This window comes from Nyctibius grandis, chromosome 7, assembly GCF_013368605.1.
Source record: "Nyctibius grandis isolate bNycGra1 chromosome 7, bNycGra1.pri, whole genome shotgun sequence".
In the NCBI taxonomy this organism is placed as follows: domain Eukaryota; kingdom Metazoa; phylum Chordata; class Aves; order Nyctibiiformes; family Nyctibiidae; genus Nyctibius; species Nyctibius grandis.
This window is the reverse complement of record NC_090664.1, coordinates 59,365,243-59,384,500: the sequence shown is the minus strand read 5'-3', so window position 1 is coordinate 59,384,500 and position 19,258 is coordinate 59,365,243. Positions and strand designations below refer to the sequence as shown.

At 70.5% G+C, this 19,258-nt stretch overlaps 3 protein-coding genes across 3 annotated transcripts; 1 reads left to right on the top strand and 2 right to left on the bottom strand.

The window, feature by feature from the left end:
- The first annotated feature begins 690 nt into the window (after positions 1 to 690).
- On the top strand, positions 691 to 5,056 carry LOC137665435 (zinc finger protein 282-like). Its single transcript, XM_068404418.1, has 7 exons — positions 691 to 749; positions 1,757 to 2,158; positions 2,237 to 2,363; positions 2,839 to 2,952; positions 3,493 to 3,603; positions 3,722 to 3,841; positions 3,976 to 5,056. The coding sequence occupies exons 1-7, from the start codon at positions 726 to 728 to the stop codon at positions 4,713 to 4,715; spliced, it is 1,638 nt and encodes a 545-aa protein (XP_068260519.1). The 5' UTR covers positions 691 to 725; the 3' UTR covers positions 4,716 to 5,056.
- Positions 5,057 to 8,149: 3,093 nt separating this feature from the next.
- On the bottom strand, positions 8,150 to 14,122 carry LOC137665438 (uncharacterized). The gene is made up of 4 exons (XM_068404420.1): positions 14,104 to 14,122; positions 11,240 to 11,638; positions 10,088 to 10,291; positions 8,150 to 9,646 (listed from the first exon to the last, which is right to left on the bottom strand). The coding sequence occupies exons 2-4, from the start codon at positions 11,625 to 11,627 to the stop codon at positions 8,628 to 8,630; spliced, it is 1,611 nt and encodes a 536-aa protein (XP_068260521.1). The 5' UTR covers positions 11,628 to 11,638; positions 14,104 to 14,122; the 3' UTR covers positions 8,150 to 8,627.
- Positions 14,123 to 16,032: 1,910 nt separating this feature from the next.
- On the bottom strand, positions 16,033 to 19,100 carry LOC137665430 (tigger transposable element-derived protein 3-like). The gene is made up of 3 exons (XM_068404405.1): positions 18,885 to 19,100; positions 18,473 to 18,601; positions 16,033 to 18,367 (listed from the first exon to the last, which is right to left on the bottom strand). The coding sequence occupies exons 1-3, from the start codon at positions 18,916 to 18,918 to the stop codon at positions 16,542 to 16,544; spliced, it is 1,989 nt and encodes a 662-aa protein (XP_068260506.1). The 5' UTR covers positions 18,919 to 19,100; the 3' UTR covers positions 16,033 to 16,541.
- Positions 19,101 to 19,258: the final 158 nt, after the last annotated feature.

The window sequence follows — 19,258 nt, the reverse complement described above, 5'->3', positions numbered from 1 at the left end:
GTGCGTGTGGTGATGCTGGTGGCGGCACCGATAGTGGTACCAGTACTGATGCCAATGCCTGTGCCGGTGCTCGTGTCGATACCAATGCTGGTGCCAGTGCCGGTGCTGGTGGCAGTGGCGGTGCCGAGGCAGCCGGGGCTGGCAATGCCGGTGCTGGTTGCCGGTGCCAGTGGCGGGGTGGCTGGGGTTGCCAGTGGCGGTGCTGGTGCTCGTAGCGGTGCCGGTGCCGGTGGAGCTGCTGGTGCCGGTGCCGATGCTGGTGGAGCTGGCAGTGGCGGTGCCGATGCCGGTGCCGGTGCCGATGCCGGTGGTGGTGCTGGTGCCGAAGCGGCCGGGGCTGGCAGTGCCGGTGCCGGTGCCGGTGCCGATGCCGCTGCCGATGCCGCTGTCGGTGCCGATGCCGCTGCCGGTGGCGGCGGCGGGGCGGGCGGTGCGGCCGGTGCCGGTAGGGGGCAGTACCGGGCGCTCGGCGCCGCTCCCCCCCCGCCCGCTGCCGCCGAGCCCGGAGGAGGCGGATGCGATTCCCCGGCTGCCCCTGGCTCCTCGGCGGGGCGGCGGGGCCCGGCCCGCAGCGCGCAGGCACCGACAGCGGCCCCGCTCCCGGCCCCGGCCCCGCTCCCGGCCCCGGCGCGGCGGCGGGCGGCCCCCCGGCCCCGCTCCGCTCCGCGCTCTCCCCGCCGCGGCCCGGCCCCAGCCGCCGGGGCCCGGCCCAGCACCGCGGGGCCATGGCCGAGTGGGCGCCCGCCCAGGTAAGCGCGGCCCGGCACGGCCCGGGCCACCGGCACCGGCACCGGAGGAGCGGAACGGCCCCGCCCGCCCCACCGGCCGCTCCCGCCGACGCCGCCCCGGTCCGGCCCGTGCGTCCCGGCCGGGCCCCCCCGCCCTCCCCGGCACCCCTGGCCCGCGGATCCCCGGCCACCCCCTGCGCCCTCCAGCCCCGCGCTGCCTCCGGGGACCTGACCCGGGCTGGCCCCGGTGCCCCCGGGATGGCCGCTTGCTCCCGGGATGGCCCCGATGCCCGCGGGACGCTCGGTGCAGGCTCCAGCCCCGGGATGCCCCAGGCACCCCTGAGCCGGTGTGTCCCCGGGATGGCCCCGGTGCCCCTGCTCCGGGCTGCCCCGTGCCCCGGCTGCCCCCCGCCCGCTCCCGGGGGGGTCCCTGCCCGCGTGGGCCCAGGGGAGCCCCGGTAAGGGGTGGGGGTGCCAGGGTGGGGGTCGCTGCCCCCATGGCACGGTGACCTGCCCGGTGCTGGCCGGTGTTCCACGGGGACAGTGACCGGTGCTGACCCCACGGCCACCGTGGCTGCGCTGCAAGCCCTGCCCAGCCCACCGGGGGAGCGGGACACATCCTGCCCAGCGGCACGGGCGGACCCTCCTCGTCCGCCCCTCACCGTCCCCTCAGGCCTGCTGCGTCTACCTGCCCCGTCCCCTTCTGGAGATCAAACCAGGCAGCTCCTTCCTTGCCTGGGCAGCACCAACCGCTCCAGGGACCAAATCCTGCCCGGCCGAGTCGTTGGCAGGGGATGGGCACGGTGGTGGCTGTAGGGCAGGTCCCCAGCGGTGCCCGGGGCTGGGAGGGGGCAGGTGGGTGGCGGTGGGCACGCGGGGGTCCCCGACGGGGTGCTGGGGGTGGCGGCGGGCAGTGGTGGCCAAAAGCCCCCAAGCCAGGGGGGAGCGGTGCCTGCCACGGGGCTGGGGGTCCGGCCGTGACCCGGAGGGGTGCCCACGGACCCACCCGCGCCCTCCCCACGGCCCAGGTGCAGGAGTGGAACGTGGAGGCCCCTCACCTGATGCCGCTGCAGCCGCCGCTGCTGCCGGAGCGGGCGCACGTGCGGGAGGCGCAGCTCCACTCCGCCGAGGCCTCGCTCTGGACCGTGGTGGCCACGGTGCAGGCGATGGAGAGGAAGATCGACCTCCTCGCCACCCGCCTGCTCAGCCTCGAGGGTCGCTCCGGCACGGCCGAGAAGAAGCTTCTGGACTGCGAGAAAACGGCCATGGAGTTCGGGAACCAGCTGGAGAGCAAGTGGGCCGTGCTGGGCACCCTCATCCAGGAGTACGGGCTGCTCCAGCGGCGCCTGGAGAACGTGGAGAACCTGCTGAAGAACAGGAACTTCTGGGTGCTGCGGCTGCCCCCCGGCCCCCGGGGCGAGGTCCCCAAGGTAACGGCTCCCCGGGGGGACCCTCGGCTGCCCCGGGGAGCGGGCGCCGCTGAGCCGCGGGGGGGTTTGTCCCTGCAGGTGCCGGTGACGTTTGTTGACATCGCCGTCTACTTCTCGGCGGAGGAGTGGAAGAATTTGGAGGAGTGGCAGAAGGAGCTGTACAACAACCTGGTGAAGGAGAACTACGAGTCTCTGATCTCCCTGGGTAAACAGCCCTCCTTGCCCCTCTCCTGGCACACCGGGGTGATGGCTGGGTGATGTGGGTGCCCTGGTCCCCTGTGAGTGGTCGGTGGTGGCACTCACCGTGGCCTCCTGTTCAGGAGGGAACCCTCTGTGGCTTGTGCTGTGGGGATGGGGTGATGTGCCGTGCTGTGCCGTGCCGGGGCAGCCTGTGCCACCCACTCCTGGGGAGCTGGAGCGTGTCCTCATCCCCCAAAATCGAGGGTCTGAGCACGGAGGTCCTGCCAACTTCAGGCAGCTTCTCCACCCGGAGAGATGCCGGGGCCTGGCAGCCCTGGGTGTCACCACCTCTTGGTGACAGGGAGGGTCGGGTGGGCGCAGCCAGTTCCAGCCGTGCCACCGGTGCCAGCCCCAGGGCCGGTGCCAGCCCCACCGCTGGCGCCACCCCAGGACCGGTGCCACCCCGTGGCCGGTGCCAGCCCCCCCGTCTCCCCGCGCAGACGGTGCCCTCTCCAGAAGCGAGGCGCAGCCCCGCAGCGAGCGCGGGGAGGGACCCTGCGTCCCCGAGCAGAGGGAGCTGGAGCAGAGGGAGCTGCCGCCGGACGCCTGCGCAGGTGAGGCACCGCGGGGCAGCGCCGGGTCCCCCCTGTCCCCACTGCCACCCCGCTGCTCGCCCCAGGGACGTCCCTGCTCCTTCCCCAGCAGTCCCAGCCCCGCAGGGAGCAGTTTCGAAGCCACAGCCGGACTCTGCTCCCTGCTGCGTGACCGGGGGCCACCGTGAGTGACCCTGGAAAATCCCCCGTGACTGCTGCGCCGGGGGTCTTGTGCACCCATCGCTGGGAGATCCACGTGTCCCCCACTGCCACCACGTCGTGTCAGAGCCCATGGGCTGTCCCACAGTCACCTGTCCCCATGGGCTGTCCCAAAGTGACCTGTCGCCATGTGCCGTGCCATGGTCGCCCATCCCCACAGGCCGTCCCACAGTCACCACATCTCCCCCTGCGGTGTTTGATGCCCCATAACTCCTGGGGGACGGGGACATCCTGCACAGCCGGAGCCTGGCGGGGTGGTCCCGCACCCCGAGGTGCCCTGGCTGCGGGGTCGTGGCTGCGGGGTCATGCCCTGGTGTCGGCCAAGTCTCTCCTTGTGCGCAGAGTCGCTGATCTCCACCTCCGACATCCTGTCCCGGATCAAGCAGGAGGTGGCCTTCGTGGGGGAGCAGCAGTTCGCGGAGGAGCGGGGGATGCCCGCGGACCCCTGTGCGGGTGAGCCCGGGGCTGTGCCGTGCACCCAACGCTGGCAGCACCCGCTGCCTCCCCCAGCCCGCCCGGCGCAGGATGTGGCCCCGCTCGGCTCAGTCCCCGTCCCCGTCCTTCCCTGCAGGCGCGGACGCCCTGATCACGGCACACGACTTCTTGTCGTGGATCAAGCAGGAGGAAGAGCCCTGCGTCCGCGAGCCCTGGGAGCTGCCGGAGAGGGAGATGCTGCCGGGTCCCGGCCCCGGTGAGTGATGCTGAGCCCCGTGCGACTGGGAAGGGGAGCACCCACCCAGGCTGGGCTGTGGGTGCCCCTGGCAGGGTCAGGGACGTCCCCGGTGTCCCCGGCACGCGCTGACCAAAGCCTTTCCCTCCCCGCAGCCGGCGAGGGGCTGCTGGTGAAGACAGAGGAGCGGTGCCCCCACGCCGAGCCCCCCGAGGAGGTGGGTTTGCCGGGCGGCTCCGGGGAGCTGCTCTTCCCCGGCGCAGGCTTCGGGACCCCCGAGGGACAGGCGGCGGCGGCGGGGCTGCCGGCACAGCACAGACTGGGCAAAGCCGCAGGCTCAGAGCCGGGGCCGGGGGCCGAGGCGGCGGGGGTCCCCACCGCGCCGCCCGGGGTCCCCGCCGCGGCGCCGGGGCCCGCCGAGGAGCGTCCGCACGGCTGCGCCGAGTGCGGGAAGAGCTTCAGCGGGAAGAAGAGCCTGCGGATCCACCAGCGGAGCCACGCGGCCGAGCGGCCCTACCCCTGCGCCGAGTGCGGCAAGAGCTTCAACTGCCACTCGGGGCTGGTGCGGCACCAGATGATCCACCGCGGCGAGCGGCCCTACAAGTGCTCCGAGTGCGGCAAGTGCTACAGCCGCAAGGAGCACCTGCAGAACCACCAGCGCCTGCACACGGGCGAGCGGCCCTTCGCCTGCGCCGCCTGCGGCAAGAGCTTCATCCGCAAGCAGAACCTGCTCAAGCACCAGCGCATCCACACCGGCGAGCGGCCCTACCAGTGCCCGGCCTGCGGCCGCAGCTTCCGCTACAAGGAATCCCTCAAAGATCACCAGCGGGTCCACGGGGCCGAAGCCGGGGCCCCGCCGCTGCCCCCGCCCGGCATCATGCCCCCCGGGGACTAGTGGCCACCCCGCCGCGGACTGACACCCCCTGGGATGGGGGCAAGCGCCGGCCACGCAGCTTCCTACCAAATACAGACCGGGGGGGTCCGTGCACCCGCAGGTCCCCCCGCCCCGGGGCCGGCCCCTGCCGCGGCCGGACGCTCCTCGGCCCCCACCGCTCCCCGTACCAGACAATCTCGCTGCCCAGGACGGGGAGCAGCCCCCCACCGCACGCCCCCCTCCTCCACCCCCCGCCTGCCGCTCTGCTCCCCGGCCCCCGCTGCTCATTTTTACTGCCCCCGCCCCGCGCCCGCCCGCTCTGTACAGTGCTTGGGGTGTAGTTTTGTATGGACGACGCGATACGGAATAAAGTCGTGCTGGGCTGCAGCGCTGGCGGGGTCCCCCATCTCCCCCCGGTCACAATCCTGCCCCGTCCCCGTGGGCCTGCACCCAGGAAGGCGGCGGCAGCACCCACGAGCTCAGGGATGGGGAAAGGAGGGGGGCAATGGCAGTGCCACGGAGCTGAGGGGTGCAGGGGCTGCCGCTGTCACCGGCTGCGGTGGCCTTGTGCCAGCGGGGCTGCGCAGACCCCCAGAGTGGGGGTGGCTGCAGAGGGAAGGGTGGGCAGCGATGCTCCGGGGGTGTGTGCCAGCGTGGGCGTGCGAGGGCTGTCCCATGAGGGACAACCCATGTCCCTCAGCACCACATCTACACGGCTTTTAAATCCCCCCAGCGATGGGGACTCCACCGCTGCCCTGGGCAGCCTGTGCCAGCGCTTGACAACCCTTTGCATGAAGAAATTGTCCCTGATCTCCAATCTAAACCTCCCCTGGCACAACTTGAGGCCGGTTCCTCTCGTCCCATCGCTTGTTACCTGGGAGAAGAGACCGACCCCCCTCGCTACACCCTCCTTTCAGGCAGTTGGAGAGAGCGAGAAGGTCTCCCCTCAGCCTCCTTTTCTCCAGGCTAAACCCCCCCAGCTCCCTCAGCCGCTCCCCATCACACTTGTGCTCCAGACCCTTCCCCAGCCCCGTTGCCCTTCTCTGGCCTCGCTCCAGCACCTCAAGGTCTTTCTTGTCGTGAGGGGCCCAAAACTGCACCCAGGATTCGAGGTGCGGCCTCCCCAGTGCCGAGCACAGGGGGACGATCCCTGCCCTGGTCCTGCTGGCCACACTAGTGCTGGTACAAGCCAGGGTGCTGGTGGCCTTCTTGGCCACCTGGGCAGACTGCTGGCTCATGTTCAGCCACCACCGACCAACAACCCCAGGTCCTATTTGGGTTTATAAGTTATTATCTATGTCACCCATAATTTTTTTTTAACCACATGGAAGGCTGTGCCCCTTCCCCAGGCACCCCAGGACCCCCGAGCTGGGTGTCACTGCCCCCTCCAAGGGAGATGGTCACCCTGGGAGGGCTCGAGCAGAGCCGGTGACCCAGCAAATGCTGCAGCTCGTGACACTGCCCGGCAGCTGCTGCCCCACAGCTGGCACTGGTGGTGCCACCCCATTGCCCCCTCCTGGGGCGGCTGCACCCACCTGCCCCATCCTGCCTGGGTGGCAAAGGAGCTGCCACCGAGCAGGGACATGGCCCCAGGTCCCCGCGTGCTGCTGTCACAGGGGGCATCAGCCAGTGTGGGCTTTTTAGCTGGGCTGTCACCATGATGTGGGCGTGTGGGGCTGGAGCTGCCCAGGGACCCTGCGCACTGCCTGGGGACACTCCATGCTCCTGGGGACCCTGTATGCTGTCTGGGGACCCTGCACACTGTCTGGGGACACTGCACACTTCCTGGGGATACTGTGCACTGCCTGGGGACACTGCATGCTGCTGGGGACACTGCGCACCGCTGGGGACCCTTCACACTGCTGGGAACCCTACACGCTGCCTGGGGACACTGTATGTTGACTGGGCACCTTGCACGCTGCTGGGGACACTGCACGCTGCCTGGGGACACTGCATGCTGCTGGGGACCTTGCACGTGGCCAGGGGACCCTGCACACTGTCTGGGGACACTGCGCACTGCTGGGGACACTGCGCACTGTCTGGGGACACTGCACGCTGCTGGGGACTGTGCATGCTGCCTGGGGTCACTGTACATTGACTGGGGACACTGCACACTGCTGGGGACCTTGCACGTGGCCAGGGGACCCTTCACACAGCTGGGAACCCTACACGCTGCCCGGGGACCCTGCGCACTACTTGGGGACACTGTATGTTGACTGGGGACACTGCACGCTGCCTGGGGACCTTGCAGGCTGCTGGGGATCCTTCACGCTGCCTGGGGACACTGCACGCTGCCTGGGGACACTGTATGCTGCCTGGGGACCCTGCACACTGGTTGGGGACACTGTATGTTGACTGGGGACCCTGCACATTGACTGGGGACACCATACACTGCTGGGGACCTTGCACGTGGCCAGGGGACCCTGCACACTGTCTGGGGACATTGCACGCTGCTGGGGATCCTTCACGCTGCTGGGGACATTGCACACTGCTGGGGACACTGTACGCTGCCTGGGGACACTGCACACTGCCTCAGGACCCTGCATGCTCCCTGGGGACCCTGCACACACGTTGGGGACACTGTATGTTGACTGGGGACACTGCATGCTGCCTGGGGACCTTGCACATGGCCAGGGACCCTGCATGCTGCCTGGGGACCCTGCACACTCCCTGGGGACCCTGCACACTGCTGCGGACCCTGCATGTTGCTTGGGGACACTGTATGTTGACTGGGGACACTGCACGCTGCCTGGGGACCTTGCATGCTGCTGGGGACACTGCACACTGCTGGGGACACTGTATGCTGCTTGGGGACAATGCACACTGGTTGGGGACACTGTATGTTGACTGGGGACACTGCACGCTGCCTGGGGACCTTGCATGCTGCTGGGGATCCTTCACGCTGCCTGGGGACACTGCACACTCCTTGGGGACCCTACACGCTGCCCAGGGACCCTGCACACTACCCAAGGGGTCTTGCATGATGCCAAGGACCCTGCACGCTGCCCAAGCGACCATACCCGCTGCCCTCCAGCTGTGCACGCCATCTCCCCACCCCAGAGCCACGCAGGTGGCCGAGGCTGCCACGCTCCCCCCCAGCCGTCCCGGGGCACCCCAGGAGCAGAGCGGAGCACGGCAGCACCGGGGATTCGAGCAGGGAGGAACCGTGGGCGAAGCAGCAGCACGACACAGCAGCCGAGCAGCGCTGGGGGCTCGGGGTGGTGGAGGAGGCTCGGGGACAGCCCTGAGGTTACGTGGGGAGCCGGGAGGGGACAGGACCTGTGGGAAGGGAGCAGGGCAAGGGAAGCAGTTGCCACCCCCAAGTGCCATCACCGGGCACAAGAGGGGAGTGTGGCTTCGGCAGTTGGGGCAGCAGGTCCCACTCCCCCGGGACCCTCCTCACCGAGGCCCCGACTCCACACACAGAGGCGGCTTTTCCGGTTTTTTTGGGGGATTTTTTTTTTCTTTTTTTTTTTAAAACAGAAGTTTTATGGTTATATGCAAATTAGGTCATTAAATGATTTGCATAAAATGTTCGCACATCAGCGACTAAGTGTTCCTAACTCCCCACCCCCCGAAAGGTAGTAATCCTACTCGACTAGCGCTCTCACACGGCCCCCGCTGCCACCCCGCCGCGCGCCCGGCTCGCTCGGGCGACCCCCGGCTGGCCACACTCACGGGCCATGCCCCAGGGGTGCCCGTGCCGGTGGTGGCACAGCCCTCAGCGCCAGCCACCCGTGCCCCCTTGTACCTTCCCTGCGCTCACGGGGGGGGTCCGGGCGTGCCAGGCACCGAGCTGGCTGGTGGCCGCACGCCTCCCGCGCCCCACGCACGCCCCTCTGTGTCCGTGGTCGGGCACCCACCGCGTGGCCAGAGCCCCGGGAGGGCCGCGGGCACACCATGTCCTTCGTGGGACAGCGTCCCCGCCCGTCCCTAGCTGTTGGTGAGGAAGAGCCGTCTGTGTCTGGAGGCAGAGCCGCGCGGCCGGCCCCGACGCCGGCCCCGGCCCCGGTTCCCTAAGGGGCTGCGGCTTGGCACGGTGGTCTCTGCCCAGCTGGTGGTCCCGGCTTGCGGCTCGGGGAAGCTGGGCTCGGCTTTGGGCTGCTCGAGGAGGGGGCTGGGGTCGGGCCGGGGCTCGGCCTGGCTCTGCCGGGCGCTGGCCCGTTCCTGGCGCAGGTAGCGCAGCTCGTCGCGGATGTCCGTGAGGACGCCCAGCAGGCGGAACTGGAGCTCGCGGTCGCGGGCCCTCTCCTCGCGCTGGGTGGCCCGTTCCTCCTGCCACATGGCCAGCTCCTGGTGGTACAGCTGGTCCCACTGCTCCTCCAGGTCCAGCAGGTGATGGATGTTAGTCCTCCAGCTCTCCCGGCGGTCGTCCCGCAGGCGGGAGCAGCCCAGGCCGCGCGGGGGGCCGGGGGCGGCGGGGGCGTCCCCCGGGGGGGAGGCGGAGGAGGGCAGCGACTCCTCGGTCAGGGCGCCGTGCAGCGGGGAGCGGGCCGGGGGCTCCTCCTCTGCCGTCGGCTTCTCCCAAGTGGGGCCCATCAGTACCCTGGGTAAAGCGCCCACCTCCGGGCCCGGGCCGCCCGCCTGCTCCTCGGGGTGCGAGGAGTCGAGCCCGCGGCCCAGGGGGGGCAGGTCGGACACCCCCTCGTGGCCCCAGTCCGAGTGAGCGTCCACGGGGTTGAGAGGGTCCTCGGGCAGGGAGGTGACGGAGCCCTGGGAGCTGCACCGGCGGATGAGCATGGCCTGGCGGGACAGTTTCATGTCCTCCTCCGCAGACATGGGGGCCTCGGGGCCGGGCTGCATCCCCACGGCCCCGCCATGGCCCCTCTCCCCCTCCCGGCCTTCCCGTTCCTCCTCCTCTGACATGGAAGCGTAGGACACGAGGGACTCGTTCCGCAGGGACGGGGAAATGGCTGACATGTCCGGAGTCCGCAGCTCCGGTCCCGACTCGGCTGGAAGAGAAGAGAAGCCCCTCGGTGAGCCCCAGACGCTGCCCCGGCCCCCTGCCCCTCCCTGACACACGGACATCCCTGAGGGGTGTCCCAGGGTGAACCCCAGCAACTCCCCCAGGCCCCTGTGTGACACCTCCCCTCGGATTTGCCACCTTCTCCTGCCACCCAACCACCCTCGGCGGTTACGAAGCCACGCTCCAGGCTCCCCGGTACGCACCCGCAGCCCCTCGGGACTCACGGACCATCGCACGGGCTGGGAAGGCTCAGGGAAGCGTCCCTGATCGGTGCATCCCCGCGGTGCCACCGCCAGCACCATGCCGGGGGCTGCCCCCAGCCCTGCCAGCAGCACGGTGCCGTGCCGGGACCAGCCAACCTCCACCCAGCCCCTCTGCCCTCCCTCCGCCGCCTACAGCCCCGCAGCAGCCCGTCCCGCAGCCTCACCCGAGCTGCTCTGCCCTTCCCCTCGGCTGTACTCGCAGATGACGGAGGGGTCGGGGCTCTGCACCGCCAGCCGGGGCACGGCCGAGCCCTCCACGTCCGGCAGCGACGAGGGCTGCCCGTTGGTGTCGATGTAGATGCTGGGGTGGCTGACGCCGGGCTGCAGGTGCATGAAGGACTGCTTGGTCGCGCCGGGGAAGAACAGATCTGTGGGACACAGAATCACAGAGTCACAGACTGGTTTGGGTTGGAAGGGACCTTAAAGCCCATCCAGTTCCACCCCCCTGCCATGGGCAGGGACACCTTCCACCAGACCAGGTTGCTCCCAGCCCCATCCAGCCTGGCCTTGAACACTGCCAGGGAGGGGGCAGCCACAGCTGCTCTGGGCAACCTGGGCCAGGCTCTCACCCCCCTCACAGTCCAGCCTCAGCTGCTGCGGCAACGGCACCGGCAGCTCGTGTGTCCCCACGGGAGGGTGGGTGGGGGTCCCCCGGAGCAGGTTGGCATCCCCTGGATGTCCCGCAGGACTTCATCAGCCCAGAGACCTGCTGCTCTGCACCGAGGCGGGCGCCTGCTCAGAGCCAGCCCGAGCCTGAACCGAGTGAAACGAGACCCCCAGCTGCCCCCGGGGGCGAGACGCTGCGGGAGGACAGCGTGGCCTCACGCTGCAGCAGCTTCTCCCGCTCCCTCTGACCTCAGCCAGCTGCGGGGGACACTGACCCTGAAAGGAACAGGGGAAGGAAAATCCCATCCCACCTTCTAGCAGCTGCCTTTAGACGGTGTCCAGCAGGGCCAGGCACTGGAGGAAATTCAAAAAAACAAAACCAACCCCCCAAAAAGACCCGCTCCCACAGGGCCTGAGGTGTTCCTGTTGACCCCAGGTTATTTCCACAGTGGATTTTTAACTCCAGTTTCTGGAAATGAGGTAGAAACCTCGTGGTTTGCTACCCAGGTACGACAGGACCACGGTCCTGCCGGATGCCACAATCCTGACACAAACCCCAAAGTCTCCTTCCACCATCCATGCCAATGCTCGGCAGACCCCAGGGGGACCGCGGCCTGGTGACGTTACCAGGCTGGAGGTCACTTGGAGAGCACAAGGTGGGGCCTCCGCTCCTCCAGCTCTCCTCTCCCCAGAGCACCACCACGACTGACCTGGGTCCAGGATGATCTCGGGCTCCGAGTCGTGGCTGGCCTGCAAGAAGGTGGAAGCCACCATCTTCTCGAGGGGCGTGAGGCGCGGCTTGTGGAGGGGCCCGCCGGCGCGGTTCATGGGCAGGTGCTTCTTGGAGGTGATCTTCTTCTTGACGTCCAGCCGCAGGTCGCGCCACTTGTGCTTGAGGTCGTCGATGGAGCGCTCGGTGTAGCCCAGGAAGTTGACGCGGCTTTGGATTTGGGTCCAGAGCTGCTTCCGCCGCACGGGGTGAGCCCGCAGGGCCTCGGACCCGTACAGGGCGCTGAAATGCCGCACCACATTCCAGACCAGCGTCTCGGTCTCGTCATTGGAGAAGTTGGCCTTCCTCTTCCGGCCAGACGCTGGCATCGCCTGCGAGGCTGCGGCAGAGGTGGAAGGGGCACAATTGAACCTCGGTCCCCACTCCTCTCTGTCAGCTCCTGGGGGGAACATGGGGCTGCGGGAGCCCGAGGGAGCCGCAGAGGAGGGAGCCGAAGCAAGAGCCCCCGAGGCATCCATGGCAGGGGAGGCTTGGGCCGGGGAGGATCTAAAGAGCCGCTTCGGCACGCCACGCGGCACGGGGGCACCGCATCCCCTCGCCCCGGCTCGAGAGCACCTGGGAGGGGAGAAAAGGAAAGGGCAGCGGTGGGTGGCGGCAGCGCGGGGCGACGGCGAGGGCCCCCCGGCCCTCTCCAACCAGAGGCACCCGGGGGGCCCCCAGCCAGCTACCACGGGGGCCGCACAGAGGGTCGTGGCCACGGTTGCGTGCGTTGGGGCCGCGGCAGAGGCCGCGGTGAGGGTCACGGCACGCGCCTCGGGGCCGTGGCGAGCGCCTCAGGTGCTGAGGAGCACCTCAGGGCCAGGCTGAGGGCGACGGGGAGCGCCTCAAGGCCACGGCAAGGGCCTCACGGCCACGTTGGTAGTGATGGGGAGCACCTCAGGTTGCACGGTGAGTGCCTGCAGGACACAGCCTTGGCAAGCGCTCCAGGGCCACGGCAGGAGCCACAGCGACAACTTGAGGGCCATGGCCATCATCTCTGGGCCACAGTGAGGGCCTTGGCCACGGTCAGCACCTCAGGTCCACAGCAAGGACCTCGGTGATGGCAATGGCAAGGGCCACAGCCATGGAGGAAGCATCAGGGCTGCAGCACGGAGACTCAAGACCACGGTGAAGGCCTTGGCCATAGTGAGCACTTCAGATTCCCAGCAACGGCCTCAGAGCCATGGCACAGACCTTGGCCATAGCACAGGTCTAGGGGCCATGGCAAAGGCCTTGGCCATGGTGAGACCCTCAGGTCCCCAGTGAGCACCACAGGTTCCTGGCGAGAACCTTGGGACCATGGCAAAGTCCTTGGTATGGCAAACACCTCAAGGCCATGGCAAAGACGTCAGAGAAGATCTTGGCCATGGGGAGCACCTCAAGCTCCTAGTGAGGGTCTTGGGCACATAGTGAAGACCTTGGCCATGGCAAGTACTTCAGGGCCATGACAAAGACTTTGGCAAACACCTTGGCCATGGTGAACGCCTCAAGCTCTCAGTGATGGCCCTGGGGCCATGGCAAAGACCTTGGCGAAGGCCTTGGCCATGGTGAACGCCTCAAGCTCCCAGTGATGGCCCTGGGGCCATGGTAAAGACCTTGGCGAAGGCCTTGGCTATGGTGAACTCCTCAAGCTCCCAGCGAGGGCTTCAGGGCCATGGCGAAGACTACGGCCATGGCAAGTGCTCCAAGGCCATGGCGAAAGCCTTGGTCATGGTGAACACCTCAAGCTCTCACAAGGGCCTTGTGGTCACAGCAAAGACCAAGACCATGGCAAGTACTTCAAGACCACCGCAAAGACCTTGGCGAAGGCCTTGGCCATGGTGAACTCCTCAAGCTCCCAGTGAGGGCCATGGCAAAGACCTTGGCGAAGGCCTTGGCCATGGTGAACTCCTCAAGCTCCCAGTGAGGGCCACGGCAAAGACCTTGGCGAAGGCCTTGGCCATGGTGAACTCCTCAAGCTCCCAGCGAGGGCCATGGCAAAGACCTTGGCGAAGGCCTTGGCCATGGTGAACACCTCAAGCTCCCAGTGAGGGCCATGGCAAAGACCTTGGCGAAGGCCTTGGCCATGGTGAACTCCTCAAGCTCCCAGTGAGGGCCATGGCAAAGACCTTGGCGAAGGCCTTGGCCATGGTGAACACCTCAAGCTCCCAGCGAGGGCCATGGCAAAGACCTTGGCGAAGGCCTTGGCCATGGTGAACACCTCAAGCTCCCGTCAAGTGCTCAGGGCCATGGCCAAAGCCTTGGCCCCAGCGAGTGCCTCAAGACCCCGGCAAATCCCACGGCCACGGTGCAGGTCCTGAGCCCGCGGCCAAGCCCCCAGCCACGGTGAGCACCTGCAGGCCACGTCGCGGGCCCCGGCGAGGCTCCCCGCCGTGGCGCACCCCAAGCGCCTCGGTGAGGCCCCGGCCCCGCCGACCCCCTCAGCACCACGGTAAAGCCCTGGACCGCCCTCAGCATCTCCAGGCCCCACCGAGGCCCCTCCGCCGGTTACCCCCCACCTCGGCCCAGCGCCTCAGACCCCCCACCCGCCCCCTCCCCGGGGCACCGGCCTCTCCCCCCTCAGCGCTGGGGGGTGCCTTGAGGCGGGGGGTAACCGGTCACCGGCTGCACCCCCGGGGGCAGGGCTGGGGCCTTCCGCGGGCGGCTTTTGTTCGCGCTTCCGCCGGGCACCGGGGACAAAGGGGCCGGGGCCGGTGCCTGCCCCGGGGGGGCGGGGGGCACACTCACCGGCCCCGGCCGCAGGCCTTTCCCCCGCCCCCCACACCGTCCCTTACACCCCCCCGGGGGCCGGGCGGCGGCGCCTACCTGTGCCGGGACGGGCTGTGCGGGGAGGGGGGGGGGGGGAGGAGCGGGGGGCCGCGGCGGCGGGGCCGGGCGGGGCGGGGGGCTCAGGTCCGGCGGCGGCGGCGGCGGCGGCGGCGGCGGGTAATGGCTCCCGCCTCGGCGGAACTCGCCTTCATTTCCTCCGCCTCCGAGCGGCGGCGGCGGCGCGGGGCCCCGCGCGCGCTCCCGCCCGCCCGCGCGCGCCCCCTGGCGGCCCCGCCGCGCCGCTGCGACACGCCGGGAGGTACCGGGGCGGCGGCGGGGGGGGAGAAGGCGGGAACCGCGAACACCCCCCCCCCTCACGCACCCCCGCGGCCGTGCGTCCCGGTGGGGACCCCCCGGTACAACCTGTCCCTGAACCCCCCCCGGTGCTGCGGGCAACTCCGTGATTGCGCATCCCCGTGGGGACCCCCGGTACAATCTGTCCCTGCATCCCCGCCCGGTGCTGCGGGCACCCCCGTGATTGTGCGTCCCGGTGGGGACCCCTCGGTGCACCCCGGTCCTGCATCCCCCCCCCGGGGGATCCCCGTGAACCCCCGTGACTGTGCATCCCCGTGGGGACCCCCCGGTGCACCCCGGCCCTGCATCCCTCCCCCCGGTGCTGCGGGCACCCCCGTGGGCACCTCCCTGCGCACCCCATCCCACGCGGCACCACGTGCCCCTTCCTCTGCACCCCACCGTCCCACCCGTGGGACCCGCTGTCCCCGCACCCCGTGCACCCCCCTCGCTGTGCAGCCCCGGGGGGGCCGTTGTGCCCCTGCACATCCCGGTGCCCCCCTGGCACTGGCCAGATTGATGAGCAGCACCCCAGAGCACCCTGTCCCTGTCCCCCATGGGTGCCCCCAGCACACCCCGTCCCCTGCACCCCCATGGGTAACTCCCAGGGCACCCTGCACCCCTGGGGGGGCCCTGGCACCCCCTGCCCCCAGTCGGACACATCCTGGTGCACCCCTAAGGGTGCTCAGTGCCTCATGCACCCCCGTGGGTGCCCTGGGCACCCCCTGCCCCGTGCATCCCCACGGGCACCCCCCGCACAAACACACCCAGCACCCCAACAGGTCCCCGGGTGCGCCCTGTCCCATGCAATGGGTGCCCCTTGCACCCCCCACACCCCTTCACCCCACCAGGCACCTGGGTGTCCCCTCGCACACGCCGCTCGCTGCGTCCCAACGGGCACCCCGATGGGCCCCCCACCCTGGACACCCCAACGAGCGCCTCTTGCGTGTCCTGCCCCGCTCGCACCTCCTGCCCCAACCCCTCCGTGCCCCCCTGGCCGCCACCACTCACCCTTCCCCTGCGTCCTGGCCGGGGTCCCCTCCGCGGGGACGGCTGCGAGGGCTGGGTGCCCAGCACCCCTGGGTGCCACAGTGCTGTGGGGACACACCTGTCCCCATCGCGGGCCACGGCCCAGCCTGGTGGCCTCCAGCTGCCCCTGGTTCCCCGTGCACAGGCAGGGGGTTGTCCTCATGCCCTGTGCCACCTCAGGGACTCCGGTGTGGCAGGGGACACCAGCGGTCACCATGCCAGGGACAGGGTGCCCGGGGTGCCTGTTGAGGCAGGGGGTTCCCCTTCCCCAGGGTGCTGAGCAGGGGACCCCCAGAGTACACGTGGGTGCCATCCACACCGCGTGGGACACCGGGGCTGGCACAGCCGCGACAGGGTCGTCCCTGCTGCCCACGGGTGCTGCCCACTGGCACCCAGCTGGGGACAGGGCAGGTTGGGGTGCTGCGGGGGCCCAGGAGCGGCTGCGGCGTCACCGGGCCAGGGGGTCTGTGCCTCCGCGGCAGGGAGGGGAAGGGGAGGTTTGGGGTGGCCCCGTGGCTCCTGGTAGCCCCGGGGGGGCATGGGGGCTTTGCCCAGCTCGTGGCAGGGCTCGAAGTGACAATAAAACACAACACCCAGCACCAACGGTGCGCTCTGCTGAACTCTGCCCGGTTTAATGCCTGGTGCCACCCCCGGCGGCACCCGGCCCCCCCGAACCCCCACGGGAAGGAGCCGCTACCCCCGGCATGGGGACACCCCAGCACCACCCCACGTCCCCCCCTGGCAAACACAACCACCCCACACAGGGCAAATCCCCCCCGGGGGCAGCTCCCCAACAGCTCCCGCTGCCTGCAGAAGCCGCCCCCGCGGGAGACGGTTTTGGCAGCAGGTTCGTGTCCCTGGCACGGCCACCGCCAGCCCCTGGCTCTGTCCCCATGGGTGACATCCAGAGCGTGGCAGCTCCACAGATCCCAAGCATGGTGCTCCTCGCCAAGCACCTGCTTTGCCCCCGAGCCACAGGGCCACACAGACCCACAGCAAACCCCACGGCACAACTCAGCTGGCCCCGCCGCAGGCCACGGTGGCCAGGCTGGTCCGGTGACAGCCCCGATGAGCCCCGGTCCCCAGCAGGTCCGGGCACGCGCTGGCTGCTCCGCTCACTGCTTGGGAGGAGCGTCCCCGTGGAGGGCAGGCCCGGCGCCGGCCGACACCATGTGCACCGCGTCCTCCAGCTCGTAGAAGGCCTGGAAGAGGTCCGGCGAGGTGGCCCGGCACTCCAGGTACCGCCGCAGCGTGGCCAGGCTCGCCCAGACCTCCCGCTCCGAGGGGCAGGGCTGCACCGCCGCCGGCTCTCCCGCGTCCCCATCCCCTGCCGTCCCCTCGTCCCCGTCCGCATCCACCGGCTCCCTGTTGTGCTCCAGCTCCTTGTCCATCAGCTGCTCCCGGCCGACCAGGCCAGGTGCAAGGGTGAGGGCCGGGGCCTCGGCGTCGGGTCTGAAGCCGGCGGCACGGAAGCAGCTGGCGATGAGCCCCGGGCGCACGTCGCCCCAGGCTTGCGCCAGCATGTGCAGGGCATCCAGGAGGGTCGGCTGCCCCGCGCCGCGCTCCACCGACAGCCACCGCAGCAACCGGCGCCGGTAGTGGCCCTTGAGGTCGCTGGCGATGCCGCGGTCCAGGGGCTGGGCCAGGGCAGCGGCCGGTGGGACGAAGACCATCCTGACGTTGGAGAGCTGGAGGTAGGGGTGCGCCTCGTGCTTGGCGAGGAGGAGGAGGACGCTCTTCCCCTGCTGCCGCATGCCCTCGTTGAACTCCCGCAGCCACTCAGCGAAGAGGGGGGCGGTCACGCCGGCCAGGCTGCTGGCCCGGTAGCTCCAGGGCATCTGCCCCAGGTTGACGCCGCACAGGCAGCGGGGCCGGGGGCTCTCCCCCACCGCCCGCAGCGGGGCCTTCTCCGAGCCGTCGGCGTTGGCGCAGAGCAGCAGCGTCAGCCGGTCGCCGGCGCTCTCGGCCTCGCCAGCTGGGACGAGGACCCCCGTTTCCCCGCAGACGTAGATCTCGGAGGGCGCGTAGGTGCGGAGGAGGCCGGGCAGCACCGCGCCGGCCCAGTGCTCCGCTGTGGGCTGCTCCGCGTCCCCTTTCTCCGCCGGTGGCTTCTTGAAGGCAAGGTTGTGGCGTGCCCCGAAGCGAGCCAGCCAGCCGCCGCTGGGCGCCTCGGTGAGGTGTTTGGCCTTGAGCTGGAGGAGGGGGCCGCCGGCGGGCAGCTCGGCGGCGCGGGCACCCTCCACCCAGCGCAGCAGGGCGGCCTCGAGGGCCGCGTCCTTCCCCTCCCGCTTGCGTTTGCGCTCGGGGTCTCCGCTGCGGCGCCACTCGCTCAGGATCCGCTCCTTGTTCTTGATGATGCGGCAGATCTGGGGCTGCGACACGCCGAAGCGCTTGGCCAGCTCGCTCTGCGACACCTTGGGGCCCTCCAGCATCTCCAGCACCCGCACCTTCTCCGTCAGCGACAGCTCCTTCCGCTCCTTCCGCGGGGCCGCCATCCCCGCCTCTGCCGTCCCCGGGGAGCGGCCGGCGCAGGCGGCCGGGCGGCAGGGACCGCTCGCGGTGGGGGACGCGGCCCCCAGCCCCACCGGCTCGGCGAAGCCTCTGCCGCAGTGGCCGCAGGCATAGACGCGCTCCCCGCCGCGCGCCAGCCGGTGCCGCACCAGGTCCGGCCTCTGCCCGAAGCCTCGGCCGCACTCGGTGCACTCCAGCGGCGGCTCCGCAGGCCGGCACCGGTGGCTCTCAAAGGCGGGCAGCGGCGGGGGGACGAACCCCCCGTTACTGGCACCAGGATTCGGCTCCGGCTCGGGGACGCCGCAGTAGCTGCAGCCCCGCTCCCGCGGCGGGACGGGGCAGTCGGCAGGGCCAGCGCGGCGGGTTGGGGGCGAGCCGGGCGGCGGGGACACCCCCTCCTCGCTCTTCACCTCCTTCCCCAGCCAGTCCCCTGCGGAGACAGGAGCGTGTTGGGGAGCGACCCCCGCACCGGGAACCAACCCTCCGGTTCGGCAGGATTCGGCCCGTCACCCGTCCCCGGTCCCCCCCTGCTCACCCTGGGAGGGGCCGGCGGGCCCCGTGTGCGGCGGGGGGCTCCGGTGCTGCCCAAACCGCCCCGCTGCCGCCGCCGCCTCCTCCCCGCGCTCCACCTCGGCCAGGATGTCGGGTTTGGTGACGGCGTAACCTGCCACGGAGACAAGAGGAGGGACAGCCGGTGATGCCGCCGGTGATGCCGCCGGTGATGCCACCGCACGGCACCGTAGTTGCAACAGGCCTGGGCTGGCGTTCCCCCGCCACGGCTCCCCCGTGGGGATGGGGACACCGGCAGCCCCGTGGTGACCCCACGGCCGCCTGCTCCCGCCACCCGCCAAGCAGGTGCCGCCGTCACCGTGCCACCGGCCTCGCCCGTGGCCAGGCCGTGACCGGTAGCGCCCGGGCTGGTGCCAGGCAGGACCCGCGTGCCTCACCCAGGCCGACGGCGCGCTCGCGTTCCTCCTTCATGGCACCGGCCCGGTCCTCGGGGAGATGCGGCGGGTGCTCCCGGTGAGGCCTCACCCGCGGGAGGGACGGTGGCGGTTGAACGCGGGATGACGGTGCACGGGAAGCTGGCACCGACCCCGCGGCGCGGGCAGGGGGGCTGGGGCACCGCCGGGGCCGCGGGGCCGCCTGCGGAGAGCGGCCGGTGCCGGGGCCGCCGAGTGCCGCTGGCCCGCGGTGCCGGTGCCGTAGCGGGGCCGGTCCCGTCCCCTCCCGCCCCGCGCGGCCCCGCTGCCGGGAGCGCGCGACACCGGCACGCCCCCGCGCGCGGCACGCCCCGCCCACCCCGCCCCGCTCTACGCAG

Excerpts from the sequence above, each read along its gene's own strand:
- LOC137665435 (XM_068404418.1), top strand. The coding sequence starts at position 726 with ATGGCCGAGTGGGCGCCCGCCCAG. Across the intron at positions 2,953-3,492 it reads GCCGCCGGACGCCTGCGCAG|AGTCGCTGATCTCCACCTCC; the intron begins GTGAGGCACCGC and ends CCTTGTGCGCAG. Across the intron at positions 3,842-3,975 it reads GCTGCCGGGTCCCGGCCCCG|CCGGCGAGGGGCTGCTGGTG; the intron begins GTGAGTGATGCT and ends CCCTCCCCGCAG.
- LOC137665438 (XM_068404420.1), bottom strand. The coding sequence starts at position 11,627 with ATGCCAGCGTCTGGCCGGAAGAGGAAGGCCAACTTCTCCAATGACGAG. Across the intron at positions 10,292-11,239 it reads CGAGATCATCCTGGACCCAG|ATCTGTTCTTCCCCGGCGCG; the intron begins GTCAGTCGTGGT and ends TGTGTCCCACAG. Across the intron at positions 9,647-10,087 it reads GGAAGGGCAGAGCAGCTCGG|CCGAGTCGGGACCGGAGCTG; the intron begins GTGAGGCTGCGG and ends CTTCTCTTCCAG.
- LOC137665430 (XM_068404405.1), bottom strand. The coding sequence starts at position 18,918 with ATGAAGGAGGAACGCGAGCGCGCCGTCGGCCTGG. Across the intron at positions 18,602-18,884 it reads CGAGCGCGCCGTCGGCCTGG|GTTACGCCGTCACCAAACCC; the intron begins GTGAGGCACGCG and ends TCTCCGTGGCAG. Across the intron at positions 18,368-18,472 it reads GCCCGCCGGCCCCTCCCAGG|GGGACTGGCTGGGGAAGGAG; the intron begins GTGAGCAGGGGG and ends CTGTCTCCGCAG.